Below are 20,406 nucleotides of genomic sequence, written 5' to 3' on the forward strand. Positions count from 1 at the left end.
GCCTCTCTGATAGAGTAACATTTCAGCAGAGAATCAAGTGAAAGAAAGAGGCAAGCCAAGAGGAAATTGGAGTTAGACTCTTACAACAGAGCTGAGAACAGTTTTTTCTGGGTGGGTGACACTAAGTGGGATGAGGGTGAGGAGGGTTGGTTGGAGGGGAGGTCAAGAGTATACAAGTGTGGGTCATGCAGCTCCTTCAGCAATGGTAGGGATGGGATTTTTATCTCTACATGAGATGGGCAACTGTTGGAGGGTTTTGAGCAAAGGAGTGGTATTATCTGAATTGTTTTAAAAGGTTCATTATGCCGTGAGGAGGCAAGGGTGAAAATTCAAACCAACAGGGAGGCTCCTGCTATAGTTCAGGAGAGAGCGGAGGACGGCTTAGATGTAGGTAGAAAGGGTGGAGGAAGTGAGGACTGCTAATGTTCTGGAGACTAAAGGTAGCGCCAACATGACCTGTTGATGGGTTAGATGATAAAGCATGACAGAAAATCATGAGATTTTGAGAATCAGAGCAGACACTGTGATTTTTGCTCTGAGCAGCTAGAAGAATGGAGTTTGAATTTCCTGTGCCGGGGAACCGTCAGGGAGAACAGATTATGGGGAGAAATAAAGTTCGGTTTTAGACGTGTAAGTTTTAAGAGACCTGCTAGATATTGGGTAGAGATGTTGAGTAGCCAAGTAGATGTAGGAGCCTGGCATTTAGAGCAGAATCCAGGCTGCAGATACAAATTTGAGGATGCTCAGTGTATAATAGATGGTAGTTAAGTCCTGGGTCTGACTGCGATCACTTAGAAAAGAGAAAAAGCATGTAGAGGCTCAGGCAAAATAAACCAAGGAGACACAGGAAAAATGGTTCATGGGGAAGGAGAAGCAGCAAGTTGGGTCCCGGAGTCCAAATGGAGAAAGTGCCTCCAAGAGGGAGAATTGACTTCGTGCAAATTGCTGCTCATAGGTCTGTGCACCGAAGACTGAGAATTCAGCATTTTATTTGGCAACACAGAAGTCACTCACTGTGACTTTGAAAAGAGCCATTTCTTTGGAGTGGAGGGCAGAAAAACCTGACTGTAGAGAGTTGTGGTGAGAAGTGCTAGAAGAACTGTAGGCTGCTTAACTTCAGCTGTGGGTTAGTGCCAGGTGGGGTTAGTGCTCCATCCCCACCCAGGCCCCAGGCCTAAGGAAAGATGCTAAAAGGGAGGGGGAAATGGGAGGCTGTGAAGGCCTTCTCTTTCTCTTTCTTTCACTCTCTCTAATCTTCAATAAAGTAGAGTTAAAGGAGGAACATTCTGTAAGCAAACAGAGCATGTGTATACTCTTCTTAACTTGACTGTATAGTTGATGAGAAAAGTTAAGTTTTTGAAATTTTAAAACTTCATTGATATAACCTGACATTTTTATATATAATGTTAAACAAGCCACATATTTTATGCTTAGCTTTTACATATTGTGTCTTATTGCTAATGTGCAAAGAATGTTTGCTTTTAGATTGGAGAGGTGCCTGTGTTAGTTACAGAATGTGAAGAGGCTAATCTGTATCTACCATCAAGTGTCAGTTTCTGTGAGATAGCTGCTCTCAGAGCCTCAGCAGCCTCCAGAGTCCCACCGTAGAGAGCTCTTCCCAGCTTTCACCAAACCAGGCTGAAATAAGCCAGGGCACAGTGATCTCATCCTGGGAAAGCTGAGAGCTCCAGGCAAAGAGTATTTGGTTGTTTCTACTTTGAATGTTAACAAGAGAAAAAATTAATTGAATTATTAAATTATTTAAGTACTTCCGTTTCTGTCAGTACCACAATGAATTATCTCCAGTATATAAAATGATCTACATAGAAGTAGGCATTTATTTTTATGATATGCTAATTTTACAGTTGGGTTTTTTTTTAATGATTGATAAAACATTTGAAATGGCATAACATCTCTTTACAATCAAAATTTAAAAGGCCTGAGTATTGAGGTTGGTATGCAGAGTGAGGTAGAACAACTCAAAGAGAAACAGAAATCTTCAGAGAATTGCCACCCTTACCCAAAAGGGGAATATGGTGTCCATGAAAGGTAAAGACATAGGAGACTCTGTAAGAACAGGTGAGAGCAGCTCATTCCTGGGAAGGTCTTGTAGTTGCTGTCAGTGGAATGCATGGGCTTAAAAATAAGAAAAGTTCTACTGGGAAAACCCTCAAAATGAAATTGTGTGAAAAGAGAATGGGGCCTATCCTGAGAGGATTTGATTGACAATGGCAGCAGCCATGAAAGATGGATGAGATTGACAGGCTGCCTCTGAACGCTGCTTCAACAGATGAAAGTGTTTGGGAAACAGACTTCACTGCAGTTTGTGGGATTGTTTCCCATAGATCCTCTGAGAGTTTGAGGATCACAAGGTTACCAGATGTAAGCAAGGCAAAAGAGTGTTGTTTTTACAAGCTTCAGCCTTGAACAGGCATTTCCAGAACATTTTACATAAGAAAATACTGATCCTTGCTTAGTTGAGATATTTGTTTTGCCAAGGATAAGGTGTTTCTGAATATCGGCTTTGCCATCAGATCGCATGGTGTGATTTCTAGCTTTGTGATCTTATCCTCCACTTCCTTCAGTTTCCTCATCTGTTTCAAGGGGATAATAGCACTACTATCACTTGCCTGGTACGGCTGTTGAGAAACCCTCGTAAAAGCACTTAGAACAGTAGCTGCATGCAGCGAGGGCGGAGGTTAGCAGGGGGTGCTGATGGGGTTGATATTCCCACAGGGCATCTGTCAGCATTGCTTCTGCTAAAGGCTTTACACATCTTGAGAGTAAAACTTTATAATTGTATAATTTTTTAAGTGGGGGAGAAATACAGATATTAGACATATGCCTAGAAATGGCATTACCAATTGACAGTAAGTTAGGATTTCAATAAATTGTCTTCTGATTAAAAGACTTACATATTTATAAATCTTTTGAATAACTGTAAAACTTAACTATTTTTTTCCTGTAGTAAGTTTATTACAGTAAATATGTTTACTTTATACCAGAAAAGAAAAGAAAACATAGGTGGTTAAAATTTATCCTTTGCAATAAATTAAACTTCAAGTTTAATTTATTGACAACTGTTAATACGGTCAAATTTACCCATGGTAAATTTATACAAGTTGTCTATGTTGTTATAGATGTGAAATATGTCTCAACTGTAAGTAGTATTAAGTTTCCAAAAAGCTCTTCCTTTTCACAGGCTTATTTATCTGTGATGAACAGGTAGTTTCCTAACAAGAGCCTGCTGGTGTGGACAGCCCCTGCTCTCACACATCAGTTATATTGACCTTAGAAGAGATTAGCTGCTCTGAGCTCCAGATGTCACATTTATAAAATTGGCAGTAGCACCATCTGTGTCATCGGGTGCTGAGAAGATTAAAGCACCCATTCAGTAGTAAGCACTCAACCAAGTCCTCTTTTCCTCTCCTGATACCTCCCTCCATTCCTTTCCACTAAGCTACGTATAGTTCTTAACTCTCAAATGTGATAGTAGTAGATAGAAAATTCCATGAATTTCCTTGATCTTCATTGTTTCCTCCCTCCCCCACATACACACAGCCAACACAGTGCCTTAGATGTTCAGTAAGTTCGGAAGAATGATCAAGAATACGAGTGTTAAAATCAGACTTACTTGAGTTTGAAATCCAGCTCAGTCGTTTACTAGCTGCATTACCTCTGTCGAGTTATCGAACCTCTCAGTGCCTCAGTTTCCTTGTCGATAAATTGGGGCTAATATCTCACAGGGCAATTGTAAGGATCAATTTCATATATGTAAAGCCCTTAACACAGCATCTGGCACACATCACTCAATAAATTATTACTACTCTTATTACTGTGGTTAACGGAAAGTCTCCAACCATGCTGTAATTCTCTCTAACTTCTAGGACAAATATATAATGGAAATTTTTAACAAAACAGGAGTATGTGGAGAATGGAGAACCATAGTCATAAACTGTTCAGTATGAGAATCTCAAAAAACTAACATTTTTCTATTTCTTAATCCTTTACCGTTTTTGCAAAGAAAATTACTTTTCAAAAGAAACTACCTCTGTTTCTTCGTTTATTCCATTTTAATCCCAGGATTTGAAATCTTAAAAATTGGAGATACTATAAGAGATTGGTGGATATCTTTTCTCCTTCATGATGATGTATACTTTTTTCCTTAACCAGAATGTTAAAGCCTACTTATTAAAAACAAAAACACAGTTCTCTTTATGATAGTAAATTTAAAATAATAGAAGCACTTTTTAAAAACCATGTGGGGAGATCTTAGTATCAGTGAATATAGATCATTCTTTTTCATACCCTTCTTGATATTCCAGTATACGAATATACATTATTTATTTAACCATTCCTTATTAATGAGCTAGCTCTTTTCAAACATTTGCTATGTCAGTGTCTTCAAAACTTTTTTGCTCGCATACTCTCCCCCAAAATGTTGAACCACCAATATATCTCCTTGTATGTGTTTAAGTTTATATCTCCGTTTTTCATCATAATTGCAAAACATGTAATTTCTGGAGGTTTTTTGTAAATATTGGCATTTTAAAAGCAAAACTATTAAATCAGCCTTAAATGTATCAAATGAAATATAAATATTATTGCAGAAATTTTACATCTTTTTTTTTTCGCCTTGAATTCTTTTGTTTCACTTCCATGGAATTTTATCTTAAGATGATACCTTTTTATCATATATATTTCAAGCATTTTATTGACCAGCCTATCATACGTATCTGCAACAGAAGTGTTTATATAGATTGAATTTTTTTATATAAATTGAATTTTTAAGCTTTTTATTAAATCTCAAAGTGTAAACATTTCTAAATTATTTTTATAGTTATAATATAATTAGCCAAAACAAATGTTACCAATTTTGATTAAAAATTGCTTTTTATGTTTACTTACTGAAAATGACTGTCCTTTATTTAGATGGGATTTTTTCCCCCATGCATTCATTCATCTTTGGATCAGTACTACTTATTGCAGGACTGAAACAGTGAATCATTTCTATTCCTAATCTTTTTGTTTTTATACTTGGTAAACATTGAGAAACCTCATTAGTCTTTATGATAGCAAATTAAAAGTAATAAGAAATACCTTTAGGAGTCTGGGAAGGGAAGATGTATTACAACAGTGCCACTCAGTTATTTTCATTCCTTTTTAATTAAATGACCAAAAATCACATAATAATGCATCATCAGAAATTATTTTGATGGTCATCAGCTATCAGTGTAATTTTATGAAAGCTAAAAATTTGGGGTTTTATTAGAGGCATTCACATTTTGCCACAGATACCAGCATTCTGTGTGCCTCCCTGCCTCCCAAAGCTTTTTTTTTTCACCCTGGGGCAACGTACCACATTAAGAGGTGGATGGTTAGAAGGTATGCCTCTCTGTCTTGTGAAAGGGGAAAGAAAAAGTGGTGAGATTCCTGAGAACCAGCCCAAAGCCTGGGCTACAAAGGCATTCTCAGAAAGAACTCAGAAATTGAAGCACTGTGGTCAGATCTCTGATTGCCCAACGAATAACGTTAAGCACTTGTCCTGTTAAGCTATTCAGGAATACAAGTACCCAAGGTTGAAGACCACTGTTTAAACATTATAATGTATATTTGCATGTTTGTCTAGTTATTTCCTCAGGATAAATACCCATTTAGGAGGATAATAGGTTTAAAAGTATGCATGTTTCGACAGAGATACAATTAATGCCATGTTGTGATTGTTGACAATCTCAGAGAGTCATTCACAAACCTTCCATACCCTCACTTCATTAGGGTAGTCTTTTTTTTGCCAGTCTGCTTGAAGTTCTACTATTACCATTGAACACTAACATTTCCCACATTTTGATTTATATTTCTTCATGTTATATCTTGGTATTTTCGTTGAGGATTCATTTTTGTCTTTAGTTCTTTCTACTTAGAAATTCATTCATGCTTTGTCAAATGTGTTACAGTAGCCTTCGCCACCACCACCAGTTTATTATTCTTTCAACCTCATTTATGATTTATTTTGCCATACATAACGTTTGTTTGTTTATTTTAGTAGTTTGATCTAGCCAACTTTAGGGTAGTTTCAAGTCATGCTTACACAATTTTAAGAATTTCATGTTCTTCCCCCAGATTACATAAAAATTCATATTTTATTTCTAGCAGGTTTTTTTTCTGGCCGCACCATGCGGTATGTGGGTTCTTAGTTCCCAACCAGGGATTGAATATGTGCCCCCTGCATTGGAAGTGTGGAGACTTAACCACTGGACTGCCAGGGAAGTCCCATAGTTTCATCTTTTTACATGTGAATTTTTTATATGAAGTTTCTTCAGGTATGATGAGATTTTATATATATATATATATATATATATATATATATATATGGGATTACATGTTTAAGTGATGCAGTAATAAAACTATAAGTACTATTCTTAGAAAAGAATGGTTTCTTAACATTTTGGGGGAAAATTTTTTTAAAGGTACAAATAATATAACAATTACTAGAGAATTGGCATTATTTTTTCACATTTTCTTTTCAATCATTTGTTAATAAAAGGTTAAGATGGTGACTACCCCAGGCCCATTCTGTCATGTCCCCCTCCATCCCAGAGGATCCATTATTATGACTTCAGGTACCGGTTCTTTTTAAGCCCTTACTTATGTATCCTTTAATGTATGTATCCTTGGTGAATATTTAAATTTAAATGACATATCACACTGTATAATAAGAATGTTCTACAACCTGCTTTTTTATATCTATTTAACGAAATTATTTTGAAATTTATATATGTTGTTGTATATAGATTTAGCCTCTTTCTTTACAGTATTGCATCATACAAATACAGAATATTTTATGTAGCCATTACCTAGTACGTGAACATTTAGATTACCTCTGATTTTTTCCTATTATAAACAGTGTTGTAGTGATCATTCTTGTGTGAGTCTTCTTGAGCATGTTTTAGAGATTCTATAGGGTTTGAGTACCTAGAAGTCAAATTGTTGGGTCATAGCGCATTTTCATATGTGCATATGTGCCTTTTCACTTTAGTTAGATACTGTCGTATACCCTCTTATTGGTTGAAACAATTATCACTCACATCAGCAGTGTTTATTCTTACAAATCTGATGAGTGAAAAATACTTTGGTGTGTTGTTCTAATGGGTATTTTTTTGACTCTGGTGATGCTAAGCATGACTCTGGTGATGCTAAGCACCTTTTTCTATGTTTACCGGCTAGTTGGAGTTCCTCTTTTATAAATGGTCTGTTCAGATCATTTGCCCATTTTCCTGTTGCGTTATCATTTCCTTAATAATTTACAAGGGTTCTTCATTCTGAATACTGAGCATTTATTATTATATACTTCCTTAATATCTTCCTCCAGTATATCTTGTCTTTCACCTTGTATCTATTGCCACTTCAGTTTTTAATTTTGAGATAATCAGATGATTGGTTTTCCCTGATTAGTTTTCATGGACATGTGATTCATGATTTTAGGGTTATCTTTCAGAAATTCTTCCCTAGCCTGAGGTTATAAAGATATACATCTGTATTTTTTTCTATTAGCTTTAAAACCTTATTTTTCCTATTTAGATCTTTAATCCATCTGAAGTGTGTGTAGAATATGAGGTGTAGTGATCTAAATTTTTGTCCCTCAAGTGAAAAGCCTGTCTTCAATACTTTGTGCAGTTCAGAATATCAAAGATGTGTATTTTTGACCAGTAGACACTCCATGATATAAATATGGTATTTATACACAAGTAGAGTACTTTGAATCTTCCTGACATAGCACTCATTTTTCACTGTGAGTTGACTATCTAGGTGTCCTGCTTCGAAAAGTTTGATTTTTGGGGGCATAAGTTTATATTTGCATACTTAATATTTTGGCTTTGGACATTTTAGAAAGTATAGTTTAAGCAAAATGAAAATATAAGCCATTTATACTTGTCCCGTTCTAGAGCATTAACTATTGTTTAGATTTTGGAGGTAAAATCTTCCCAGCTTTTTACATCAGTGTAATGATAATAGTTAGCATTTATTGAGTACTTTCTATGTGCCAGTTTCAGTTGCTTTACATGTATTAATTAATTTAATCGTCACAATAACTCCAAGGGGATAGGTGTTATTGCCCTTATTTTACAGATAAGGAAAATGAGGCGCCAAATATCTGATTGGTAGGGTTTTTCCTTTTTCCTTTTTTAATTTTTAGTTTTAATGAAAATATTATTCATGTGGTTTTATAACCTGCTTTTTTCATGTTATTAATTATCCTCTGCATACCTAATAATCCTATTGTGTTCATGATATACTTAGTCATATCACAAGTTCTGGACATTTGAGTTGTTTGCATACTTAAATTATTGTAAGGTTTGTATGAATATTCCTTTACCAAAATTTCTCCCCACTTCCCTGTCCTTCTGCTCTTCCGTCAAACAATTTGGTGGTTAGGAATTGGTATCTTGTTTGCATTTCTTTGATTACCCATTGATATTGAATATTTTTTTGTGCTGTTTTTTTCTCTTTCATATATTGCTTTTTCTTTCACCAGCTATCTATTGGTGTTCATCTTTTCTCTATTGATTTGTAACTTCTTTAGTACTAAGCACAGAAAGCCTTTTTCATAAATAAAATATAATGTGATGTACTTAGGAAACTCTTTCCCTATCCCAAGATTGTATAAATATTCACTACTTCTTATACTTTGACTCTCTTATATTTAATTCTATAATTCATTTGGAATTAGGTGGGGAGGAAAAGTGTGATGTGAGGAAGGAAACTTATCTAACCCTTTTCTTCCAAAATTACTTATTTGACACAATACCAGTTATTGAACAATCCATACTTTCCCCCACTGGTTTGAAATGTATATAATCAATGTGTATAACCTTTGTTATATACTACTTTCTTACAAGTAATCACTTAAGAATTTCTCAATTTCCTTGCTTTGTTGATCTATTTGTTTAGACTCCAGAACAGAATTTATGAACTGTTCTGTGGTATGCATTTAATTAGCAGTCTTTATTTCTGTCCTTCACCTGTAAATATAATAAATTTCCTTTTTTTCTTTTAAATCAATGACTTATGGCTACAATATCGCCATTCACAGCTTCGTGTCTTCAGAGTAATGATGCAAGATATATATTCCTGACCAAAGTATTCTTTGCAATCTGTTCTGTTTGGTTGCAGATGCAGAGCAGAGCCTTTAAAAGTTCACCTGGCCTTCTGTACCAATATGTAAATAGTGAGCATGCAGATGTATTAAAATGATGTCACTCTAGCAACTCGTCTGCATTTAGAAAGAATGTGACGAGGCTTATGTTTAATAGATAATGTTCTATATATACCTTTTTACAATATATCTAGCCAAATTACTGATTCAAAACAAGTGACCAGTATGAAAAGTTTCTGTGAATAATTAACGATAAGAAGTAATTGTATGGCGTTTACGATAAAGTGAGGCTTGTTTCATTTATGTTGGGTTTTGTTTTTTCCCCTCCTCTAGGTAGCCTTTCCAGTAAATATATGACTCAGGGAAAAGCCTCAGCGAAGAGGACCCAGCAGGAAACATGAGGGAAGGAAAATGCCGCACTCTAAATGGCCACTCAGGCGTTCCAATTCACTTTGAAAATTAGGTTCATTTCACAGGACACAGCAGCATAGATCAGGTTTCAACTTAACATTTAAGGGAAATGTCCGATTTTTTTTTTTAACTTAATGAAATTGTTAATGAGGAAAAAAAATTTTTATATAGTCTTACTACAAATCCCTGTAGATTTAAGAATTTTAATAGAAAGCCATGATGTATGTATTGAAGACAGGTTTAAAAAAAAAAATGTAACTATGGGCCAGTATTCAGGAATACAATTTCATGCTTTTTAATTCTTTCAAAGCACACTAAAATTGGTGTGCTGATAAACTCCAAGTAAATTAATCCTTTTTTTCCCTTATAAATCCTTTTTGTTTGTTTGTTTTGAAGAGGGGAAATTATATTTATTGTTGTTGACTGAATCCTTGTGTGAAAGCGTGTCAAATATGTGTGAACTGCCACTACTGTATTTACGATTTACAAACCTTACTTTATTGATATTTGTAGAAGAAGTGATAACGTGAACATGAGTACCTACTTATGTGAGCCTTCCGTGGATGAGCAGTGCCACGGAGGGGCTTTTAGTTTTCTTCCCTCTCTAATTTTAAGTAAGTTGACATATAACTACTATGGTCATAAAAATGAAGTGAGGAAAACAAGAGTCCTGTTTGCTGCTAAAAACATTTTCAAAGGAAAAATGACAAAAGTAATTTTTACTTTTTATGATATTCAGAAATTAGGGTGGAGGACTTTTAAAATCCCTGATTATTAAAGAGGCTATCTCTGCCAATCATGAGTTTGATTGGTCTGACTGGAGCCCTTCTGGAACTGTTTCTCTAATTTACAAGCCCTTCAGAAGTAGTACATGGTCTAAACTATGCCTCGGTTTATTTATCATTTTGAAATAAAATCACATTTTCAACCTGTAACTTTATCCACATTACTTTCCACTGAGAGTCATACATTTCCTGAGGAAACTAGGTCAAGGATTAAGGGCGGTACAGATCTGCTCCTCTTTATCCCGTGTTCCCTTTACATGTGCTCATTCGATATGGTGTTTATTGACACCCGACGCCTGCCAAGTCCTGGGAATGTGCCAGTAAGAGGCACAGATTTATGGGGGATGAATGCATAGGAAGGGCTGCAGGGGGTGCTTGCTGGGCAAACGTTCCCAGATAGAAGAGGGCTCAGAAAGTAGCACACCTTGTGTGCCCTTCTTTTAAACAAATTACTTGGAGACATTTTCCAGCTAAAAAAGAACCATATCAAAATTAACTTTAGAGGGGAGTTCCCTTTGGCATAGTGGTTAGGATTCGGGGCTTTCACTGCTGTAGCCCAGATTCAGTCCCTGGCCAGGGAACTGAGATACTGCAAGCCATGCGGGGCAGCCAAAAAAAGAAAAAAATAATAACTTTAGAGTAGGGAAGTTGTGGTAGAAAGAATTAGGGATTATTCCTTACTCAGTTTTGAATGAACAGAAACTCATGAATTAACAAGTGAATTAAGCACCCTGCGCTAAAACTGCTCTACCTGACTTTCCTCGCTGCTCCTCTTTTCTTCTCTTGCCTTCGCACATGAAAGTCGACTGGACACGTAATTCTTGTCACTTTCTTTGGAAAGACTGTTGATGGCATTCTGTTGTCTTCTGGCATAGTAACGAGATTGGGGCCAACCTAAATTTTGTTCCCTTTTAGGTTTTATTTTTCTCCTTGGGTGCTTCTGTGTTTATTTCTCCTTGTAACTTTTGCATCAGTGACATTTGTCTGAAACAAAAGTGAATCCAATGTCTCTCCCCACCTAAGTTTTTTTTTTTAATTTGAGAGAATATCTATATTCATAATTTTAGTTCTCAAAAATACTTTTGTCTATTCTCAAATGCCTCTCCCTATCATCTCTTTCCTTTCTGGTTAGGAAAGCTTGTCAAGTTTAACCTCCACGTGACTGGCTTGATTTTTAGTGTCATCCTGCTGTTTGCTCTTTCTAACATGAGGTTTGTTATTGCACTTTTAACTTTATTGAACTTACCTAACCCACCACCTTCCTTTTCCTCCCTATCTTTTAGTTTGTTCTTATCTTCCTTTTCATAGAAACCATATTTTCATATATCCTTTGAAGAATGTTGAAAGTTTCCTACATTTTATTCTGATTTCTAAAGTAGATTCTGCCTAATATATTTGATAGCTTTTTGATTTTCAGTTCATCACACTGAATCAGTGGGACAGTGACTAGTATTTGCCAGCAGACCTGGATAATGTATTGCCCTTGGTTCTCTTCACTCCCTTTACTTGGATGCTGGTCACAGCCCCTTCTCAGCACCCCAGCTGGGGGACAGGAACATCTGCTCCATGCTGAGTCCAGTTTCCAGGGTGTGGCTATCTTGCAGATGCAGCTGGTCTGTCTCTTACAAGCTGCAGAAATGCCCCACCACCAGGGTTCTCCCTTCCTCTTTCTCTCAAGAAAAAACAAAAATATGAAATCCATTTTTTATACCCCCAATCTACACTTTTTAATCTCTTGCTCAGTGTGTACAGTAGCAGGAGTGTGCACACTTAGAGATGTTATTAAATGTTCTCAGATAACTTAAGTTTATTCAAATATATGTGTGTGTGTGTGTGTGTGTGTGTGTGTGTGTGTATGTATATATATATATATTTCCCTAGTGGAAAAAATCCTGGGTAGATAAGTCAATAGGGTTCAGTATTATGGCAAAAAAAAATGTTGAAAAGCAAACAGAATTTAACAAACCTCCCTAAAACTGCAAAGATGTGCTCGGTACTTTTTTTTCTTTGAAAGCAGGCTTGTTTGGACAGCAGCAGTCAAGAATCTAGCACACTTTCCACTGAGTGGAATTCTAGGCTTAATTAGGTTCTGGCTCTGCCATTATTCCAGCTGAGAGTGTGGCAAATCCCTGACCTTTTAGCAGTTCATTTTCCTTGCCTGTAAAATGGAAACCATACCTGCCCTTCCACAGTAGTGAGGATCAAGTGCGGTCTTACTAAGAAAACACTTTTTTAAATGTCTAGAACCCTGAAATTAAATCCTGAAGTGCAGTGTTGAACATTTCCCTATTGTAAGTTTTTAACCTATTAGTGGAAGTCTAGAAGTGCTTACAGCTTGCGACCACTTCAACAGTCCCCACACCCGCCTAACTTCAACACCACACAACAGCTGCTTCTCTGAGATAAAGGAGCACACATTTTTTATATAGTCATGAAGACACTTTCTTCTAACGTGCCAGTTTCTTTCAGGGATCTGCACCATTTTCAAGTAACATTAGGTATGCCTGATCCACTGACAAGTAGATTATGTGGCTGAGCACATACATGCAAAACAGCCAACAAGTTAAAAACTGAGTAGTGTGTATTAAATAGAGGAAAGAAAGCTATTAGTCATACACAGGATCCTCAATCAGAAAATTTAGGACTGGATTTTTTAAATCGTGTCTAAGGCACTATACTAAAGGGCTTGAGTTTAAGCATCATTTATAAAATAGCCATGCCAGCGCTCCTCTGTGTGGCTCAAAGTAGTGAGGCTCCAATGAGATAATGTGCTCAAGGGTTCTTCTGAAACCTGAACAGTGCTACGCAACTGTATTTTTTCAATAATTGATAAAAATACATGGCATCTTTTTTTTACATTTTTATTAATAAACTTTATTTTTTAGAGCAGGTTTAGGTTCACAGCAAAATGGAGCAGAAGGTAGAGAGTTCCCTTATGGTCCCTGCAGCACACCAACCTCCACCACTGTCCACATCCTGTACCGGAGTGGGACATTTGTTACAATCCATGAACCTACATGGGCACATCATTGTCACCTGGAGTCCATTGTTTACGTTAAGATTCATTCTTGGTGTAGCACATTCTGTGGCTTTGGACAAATGTATGATGACATTGTATCATACGGAGTATTTTCACAATTCATGGCATCTTTGAATATCTATTACCAATTAGCACCGTTTATGGAGTGCTGCTGTGTGCTGTGCAGTCTTCCAAGAGCTTTTCATTTAATCTTCACCATATCTTTAGGAGACAAGGCATGAGAAGGAACGTGATCACCCACCTAGTCACAGATCACCACCTAGTCAAATCACCCACCTAGTTAAAGATGAAACCAAGAGACGATTCCACACTACCTCGCCTAATCCCACAGTTCCTTCTGTGCACAGCGGGGCTTGGAAAACAACTATTCTCTTACTGTCAATGCGACTGCGTCTCAGTAGCAGAGAGAAAATTACTTAACTAATTCTGAACTATCCAATCCTGTAGGCTCTAGGGGATGAAAGATAAACTGGGTTCTAATAAACACTTCACACTCCGCCCATGGTGGTGCGCGCGGCGGGGAGCGAGGGGAAGCCCTCGCCCAGCCCAGCCCAGCATTTTAAAATAAAAATAAAAAACACTTCACTGATTAGTTCCTTCCACGTCAAAACACTGAGCAAGAATCCATCCTCCCCAGCAAGACTCCACAGAACCTCCTCCTTCCTTTTTCCCTTTAGCACTTAGAAATGCCGCCTTTCTTGAGGTTCTCCTTCCATCTGCTGCCCCTACTGCACTTCTCTCCTACCAGGATCGCCAATGCTTCCTTGGACCTTCCGTTTACCAGGCTTCCTGTGTATGCCTTGGGTATAGTGCTGGCTGCACAATGCCTGGGGCTCAGGAACGTTTGCCGAATTAAAGGACAGAAGTCCCTGAGCAGCCACAAGATCTGACAAGCAACAGGTATTCCATCAAGCCATCGACTGGTACTCGCTATAAAAGTATTCCCCGAGCTGCCCAGTCACATCTTACAGTAAAGCTGGATTCCAACCTAAAGCAAACATTGTGTTAGTACCATATTTCAACACTCCAAGCAGCTTGGGGAAAGGCGGGGGAGAGAAGGAGCATGTTTATTGAGAATCTGCGGTAATTCTACGCTCTTAAGAACTGCCTAGCTGGACCAAAAAGGACGACGGAAACGTATGTAGCTGTCCGGGCCTCGAATCCATTCTGCCCTTGAGAACCGCACCTCCCCGGCCGGTAGACTCCTCTGAGTTCTTAAGCGGCGGGGCAGCACCTTGCCCAGAAGGCAGGGCGTGGAACGGCGCGCCTCCAGAGTCCACAAGTCCAAGTCATCCCCTGTGCCCCAGTCCGGCTTGAGTCAGCGCGCGTGGATCTGCCGCAGAGCTACGACCTTGCCCTCGACCCCTGTGCCCCACGTCACATGACCACGGCCCGAGCGCCAAGCCACGCTCTCCGCCTGTCACTCATTTGGCCCGCCCAATGGCGACGGCGTGGGCGGGCCCACGAAGGGCGGGGCCTAGGGCGCCGTGCGCCGGAGCTTGTGGCGTCAATGCGCCCGCCGTGTCCATGGAGAGAGGCTGAGGTGGCCGAGCTCCGGCCCGAGGCATCGGGGCGCCGGGAGGGCGAGGATGTCGGCTTCGTTAGTCCGAGCCACTGTCCGGGCTGTGAGCAAGAGGAAGTTGCAGCCCACCCGGGCCGCCCTCACCCTGGTGAGTGGCTGGGGCGCGCGACCGGGTCCGTTATATTGGTTCACCTTCGCCCCCGCGAGCGGGGGCACGGTGGCAGGGCCCAGCACGGCCGGGCGGCGGGACCCCTGACCCGCTCCGCAGCCGCCGCATCGTCCCCACCCCCAACTCGCCTCTGCTGTGGAGATAAACAAGCGCGGGCGGGGCTGCTCCTCGGGAGCCGGACGACCGGGAACTACGTTTCCCAGCAAGCCGCGCGCCGCCGCGTGCGGAGGGGGGAGGGGCGGCGCGAGCGCGGCCCCTGGGGGTCAGGCGCGGCTTTTCCGGAGCATGGGGTTGCGGAGGGTCTTGCCGCGGTAGCAGTGCTTGAGGTCGCGGTTTACTTAGAGGTCGAAGTGCCAGGTGCCGGGCGCAGCTGGGTGAATGAACCAGGGTTCCTACCCTTGTGGCGCTTGGGGAGAGCCGAGCCTAGCCTCGCCTGGCCGCAGGACCACAGTGTGATGCGGGAGCGCCGGTGAGAGCGCGGAGACAACAAAGCCCACCCCCTTGCAGAGATCAAGGCTGCAGTGCACAAAGGGTTACTTCCTGGTGTCAGGGGTGGAAGAGGCTTTGAAATGCACTCTGTGCCTCTAGCGGTCCTAGGCCGTGGTGGCTCTAACAAAGGACAAAGAAGGATAAATTTCCACCCTGAGTGAGTTTACAGCGTTCTCTGGGTGAAAGGTCAAACACACTCAAAGGAAACTTCCTGCAGATACTTACAGAACTTACTGTGCGTGCTGGATCCCCGACGTACTGCACAGTTTTGTTTTGTGTTTTAAATTCACATAAAATTAACCACTTGTAAGCGTTCGATTCGGTGGCATTTAGTACATTCACAGTATTGTGCAGCTGTCACTTCTATGTAGCTCCAAAACACCTGGCTCCAAAAGAAAACCCCCTGTCCATTAAGCAGTCACTATTTGCAGTTTTGAAAGATTAATTTCATAGGAAATCTTATGATCAGTTCAGCATTCTTCTCACACACACCCCACTCTTGGTAAAGAAGCCTTTGTGCAAACACTCAGTTCCTGAAGACTAGGGAAAACAGATTAAATTGAATCATGGATTCCGTTCAATTTAATACCATAAGAAGGCCTGTTGCCAGAAAATTCGTTTCAGCAAAACAGGAGAAAGTCATGATCAGGTGGAAGAATATATTTTTATAATGGGTCACTGTTTTAGATGCATAAGGAGGTTATCCTGTTTTTATGTGATACTGTATTCTACATTCCTTTTTTTCTGTACCATCAAGCCCATTTTCCTGTCTGAAAGATACACCGTCAAATCTTAGAATTCTCCAAGATTTGAAATCATAAGAACTAGAAAGCACTACTCATACTTTGCGTCTCCTTTCAATCTCAGTAAAATTATTCAGAAATCAAAAGAATTCTACCACTGGTACTGATAGAGCCACAGGAAGAGTCAGAAAGTGTGGAGACACTTTTTTGCCTTTTCTTTCTCCACCATTTGGCATGGGTCATACCCTTTCTCTCCATTCCTACTTAGTCATCAGACATTTAAGACCTACGTTTCCCACCCTCTTGGGACACAGTCATGGGCCAGGCCTTTGGCACCTCTAGAAATTACTAGGAACAATAACCCAGCCCACTTTCTCAGACCTGGACTCCCAATCCATGCTTGCTCCTTTATGCTTCATTTCCTGTCCCGGCTTACCAGGCCAGTTCTGCTACCAGCACTGCTTTGTCATGTCAGTTCTCAGTTCACGAGGGCTCTGTGTTGCCTTTGATCAACATTTCCAGGTAGCATGCAGGAGTCCATTGTCTGAATTTATCCTCCTTAACTCTCTAGCAGACTTTAGTCCCTTTCCCTGTGATCTTAGCTGGTGCCAACGCACATCCCTGTTTCTTTCCACCAAAGGTCTGTGGTAGCAGGCTTGGAGTTATTTTAATCCTGGCATGTGTTCCTAGTCTTAACACACTGGCATGCATGTATTGATATCTGTGCTTGATTTTCAAGTGTTTTTGCAAACGTTTAACACCATGTTCATTTAAGTGCAAAAGCGGTGAAATCATCAAAGGACTAATGAGTGAAGACAGATGAGAGCAAATAAAATGAGATAGTTTAATGAAACGGGTAAGAAGAGATGATGAATGTTAGCTAAGTATATAAATTTTGACATCAGGAATTCAACATGTTGCAACCTTTGAGAAGTGCTGTACCTGTGCAGTCTAGTCAGTGAGAGGTTAGGAAAAGGTATTGATGAAATAAAAGCATGATTCCATGTTTTCAGAGCCAAATTACCTGTGTTAACTGATGTTAATCCAGGAGAGGATTGGTGGTTTGCTGGAGAGAAAGACTTCACAGACTGGTCACAGGCACTTTTATGCAACCAGGGGTGAGTCCTTGATAGAATAAGGTTTCAACCCACCACATCAAAGTCAGTACCCTTCATCCAAGGAGGATGACATCCCCCTTCCCTACTTCCCTGCAGGCCCAGGAATTGCGAATGGAATTGTATATATAGGAGCCAGAGTAAAATATGACTGAAGAGCTTGAAGATTTAACACTACACTGCAGGCAGAGGCCTTTATTTCCATTGTTGTACAAAGCAGAATCATTGCAGCCCTAATTAGGGTTAGGGATATACCCACAACTGGCCTAAAGCTCAACCAAAGATGTGAAGGTTAATGGTACCTAGGCAGCATCATTCTTGATGCACAAGAGAGAAGTTAATTCATTACATACAGTGGTACCTTAGGGCTTAATTTCTAGCAGCTCCTGGTTGAGAAGGGTCTGGAAACAATATGATGTTAAATACATGGGGGCTCAAGGAGGTGTTTATTCATTGAAGGAGTAGCCCCAGAAGTCCTTTGGAACCATGACCAAGCTGTAAGATTGGTATATGGAGGCAATTTAAGGGGCATTACACAGGAAACAATTGGAAGTAGCCTGAATGTCTAACAGTGAAAGGCCAGTTAAATAAGTAAGAGTAAATCCTGTTGGCGAGATATGTAGTCATTGCAAGTAATGATTTTTTTTAAAGGTTTGGGAGTCATAACTCTTAATTCTTTGACTTACTAGCCCTGTGCAAATTATTTAATCTTTAATACCTAAATCACAGAACTGAAAGAATAAAAAGATGATTCATATAAACCATTAAGCACCTAGAAGATACTCAAGAAACAGTGAATATATGTATGTTACTATGTATCAAATGAGTATAGCATGTTAAACTTTCAAAAGTAGGCTACAAAATTGTGAATATATACTATGATTACCTGCATATACAGGAATAGGCAAAGACAAAAGGGAAACAGCATCATAATGCCATAGCTGTTAAAGAATGACTCAAACAAAATATACTGAAATTTATTCATTGGCTGCCCTTTATCTACCATCTTTTAAACCTTAAAATGCCAGATTTACAATGAAACAAAAGTAGGTTGTAGTTGTTGGCTCTTGTTTAGTATACATAATCATGGAGTTAACTTTGGGTTTTAATCTTGTTTCCTTAAACAGCAAAAAAATGAAAATTGCCTGGGAAATGACTAAGGAAATGCAGTATTGAGGAGGGAAAGTTTCTGCTACAAGGAATAGAAACTCTATGGCATTGGATAAAGTAAAAGTATGTTGCCATGAAGTAGTCAAAAAATTCGTTTATCTACAGTGCCTTCTCCCATAATTTCAACCTCAAAAACAGACTAGAAGTCTGTTTTTTTTTTAAGGCCAAAATATCTCACTCAAAGATACTCTTTCACTTGAAAGAATGTCTTCTGTGATACACATATGAGAGAAATAATATTTCATTGAGTTTCAAGGGCCTCTTGAATTTTATTTCACTGGCCAAATCTCAGGTGAATTAGACTCATTGATTATACATAACTTTCTTGGGTGGGTATGGGTAACTTAGTTGTTTGGGGGAGTATGTTGAAATTGGAAGGCCGCTAGGCTTGCAGCATGTTGTTTTGTTGAAGTTTTTATACTATTTCCCAGAATGATCTTAAGTCCCAAATGTTCCCCTGTTTAGTCATTCTGATAACTAAATTCAGATCCATTGCTTGGAAAGTTCTAATAACCATATCTTTACCCTGAAGTGGATTCTCAGCAGGGTTATACATCATCAGTAACACTCCTCCCAGTGGGGTATATTTGATTATTGCCTGACACTAGAAAATTAAGACATGTTTTGTTTCCTGTAATGACAGTTCCCAGGCACGCAGGTAATTTTTCTCTTAAGCCCCTTTCAGTATGAAATGTTGAACATCAACCACTTTGTGGTAAGTGGACCACTCTCCATGAATTGCTTTTGTTTGCTGTTTAAGTGTTTTCTACTAAGAGTTGAGAAAAGAAGGAAATATATTGCTTTTGTAAAAAGCAAACTAGATAATTTAGAAAGTCACATGAGACTCGGGAGTTCCCTGGTGGTCCAGTGGATAGGATTCGGTGCTTTCACTGCCATGGCCCAGGTTAAGTCCCTGGTCAGGATGAAAAGAAACACGTGGGGCAGCATGGTATGTGTGCCCTGAGCTTACACCTCCCATCTGCTGGCAATAAACCAAGGCTCCGCATCAGGTTGGACTTCCAGTGAGTATTTTCCCATGGCTGTGCCTTTATTTTTTTTAATTTACTGGAAATCTTTTGATTGTAATTTGACAGTAATTAGACTAATTTCTTCAGGACTCACATGGGAAATATCACCATGAAAATTAGGAAAGCTAGTTTTTACTGGCAATCATTTAGAAGTGTAACTAAGCATTTTTAAAAAATTTTTTCCATTAATATCTTTCTATTTGAGGTTAACATACTGTGATCTTAAAAAATAAATAAATAAAAATAATTCTCTGCAGAATTTCCTCCTTCTCCCCACACCCCCCATCCTATTCCCTGTCGTTGATCTGCTTGGTTCCTGTTCTGATAGAACTGTGGGAAATGGCCTTTATAAACCACCCACTGGTAGTGATTTATTTAACTTTTTTTTTTAAGTGGCACACAATAAGAAATACATACACACCGTATGTTGATAACTGAATCAAAGTTTCACTGTTTATCAAGTGCAGTGCACTGTTCTGTGATTTTTGTTTTTGTTTTTTGGCTGTGTTGGGTCTTCGTTGCCGCGCATGGGCTTTCTCTGGTTGCGGCGAGTGGGGGGCTACTCTTCATTGCGGTGCGCGGGCTTCTCATTGTGGTGGCTGCTCGTTGCAGAGCACAGGCTCTAGGCGTGCGGGCTTCATTAGTTGTGGCACCCGGGCTTCAGTAGTTGTGGCACGCGGGGCTTAGTTGCTCCGTGGCATGTGAGATCTTCCCAGACCAGGGATCGAACCCATGTCCCCTGCGTTGGCAGGTGGATTCTTTTTTTTTTTTGGCGGTACG

General features: G+C 39.4%; 2 protein-coding genes across 3 annotated transcripts in view; both read left to right on the plus strand.

Moving 5' to 3' along the window:
• The window catches only part of TUT7 (terminal uridylyl transferase 7), a 68,336-nt gene extending 57,836 nt beyond the window's left edge, over positions 1-10,500 (plus strand). The window contains exon 27 of one of the 2 annotated variants that reach the window (XM_007456107.1): positions 9,488-10,500. In XM_007456107.1, coding sequence (XP_007456169.1) covers positions 9,488-9,555 — 68 coding nt within the window. In that variant the 3' untranslated portion in view covers positions 9,556-10,500. The remainder of the gene's footprint in view (positions 1-9,487) is intronic. The other variant, XM_007456108.1, reaches the window with a different exon arrangement.
• A 122-nt stretch (positions 10,501-10,622) lies between these two features.
• ISCA1 (iron-sulfur cluster assembly 1) overlaps positions 10,623-20,406 on the plus strand; it is a 16,286-nt gene continuing 6,502 nt past the window's right edge. Inside the window, exons 1-2 of the mRNA XM_007456115.1 lie at positions 10,623-10,670; positions 14,872-15,060. Coding sequence (XP_007456177.1) covers positions 10,623-10,670; positions 14,872-15,060 — 237 coding nt within the window. The remainder of the gene's footprint in view (positions 10,671-14,871; positions 15,061-20,406) is intronic.

Source organism: Lipotes vexillifer, unplaced genomic scaffold (genome assembly GCF_000442215.2).
Source record: "Lipotes vexillifer unplaced genomic scaffold, Lipotes_vexillifer_v1.1 scaffold806, whole genome shotgun sequence".
NCBI lineage: Eukaryota > Metazoa > Chordata > Mammalia > Artiodactyla > Lipotidae > Lipotes > Lipotes vexillifer.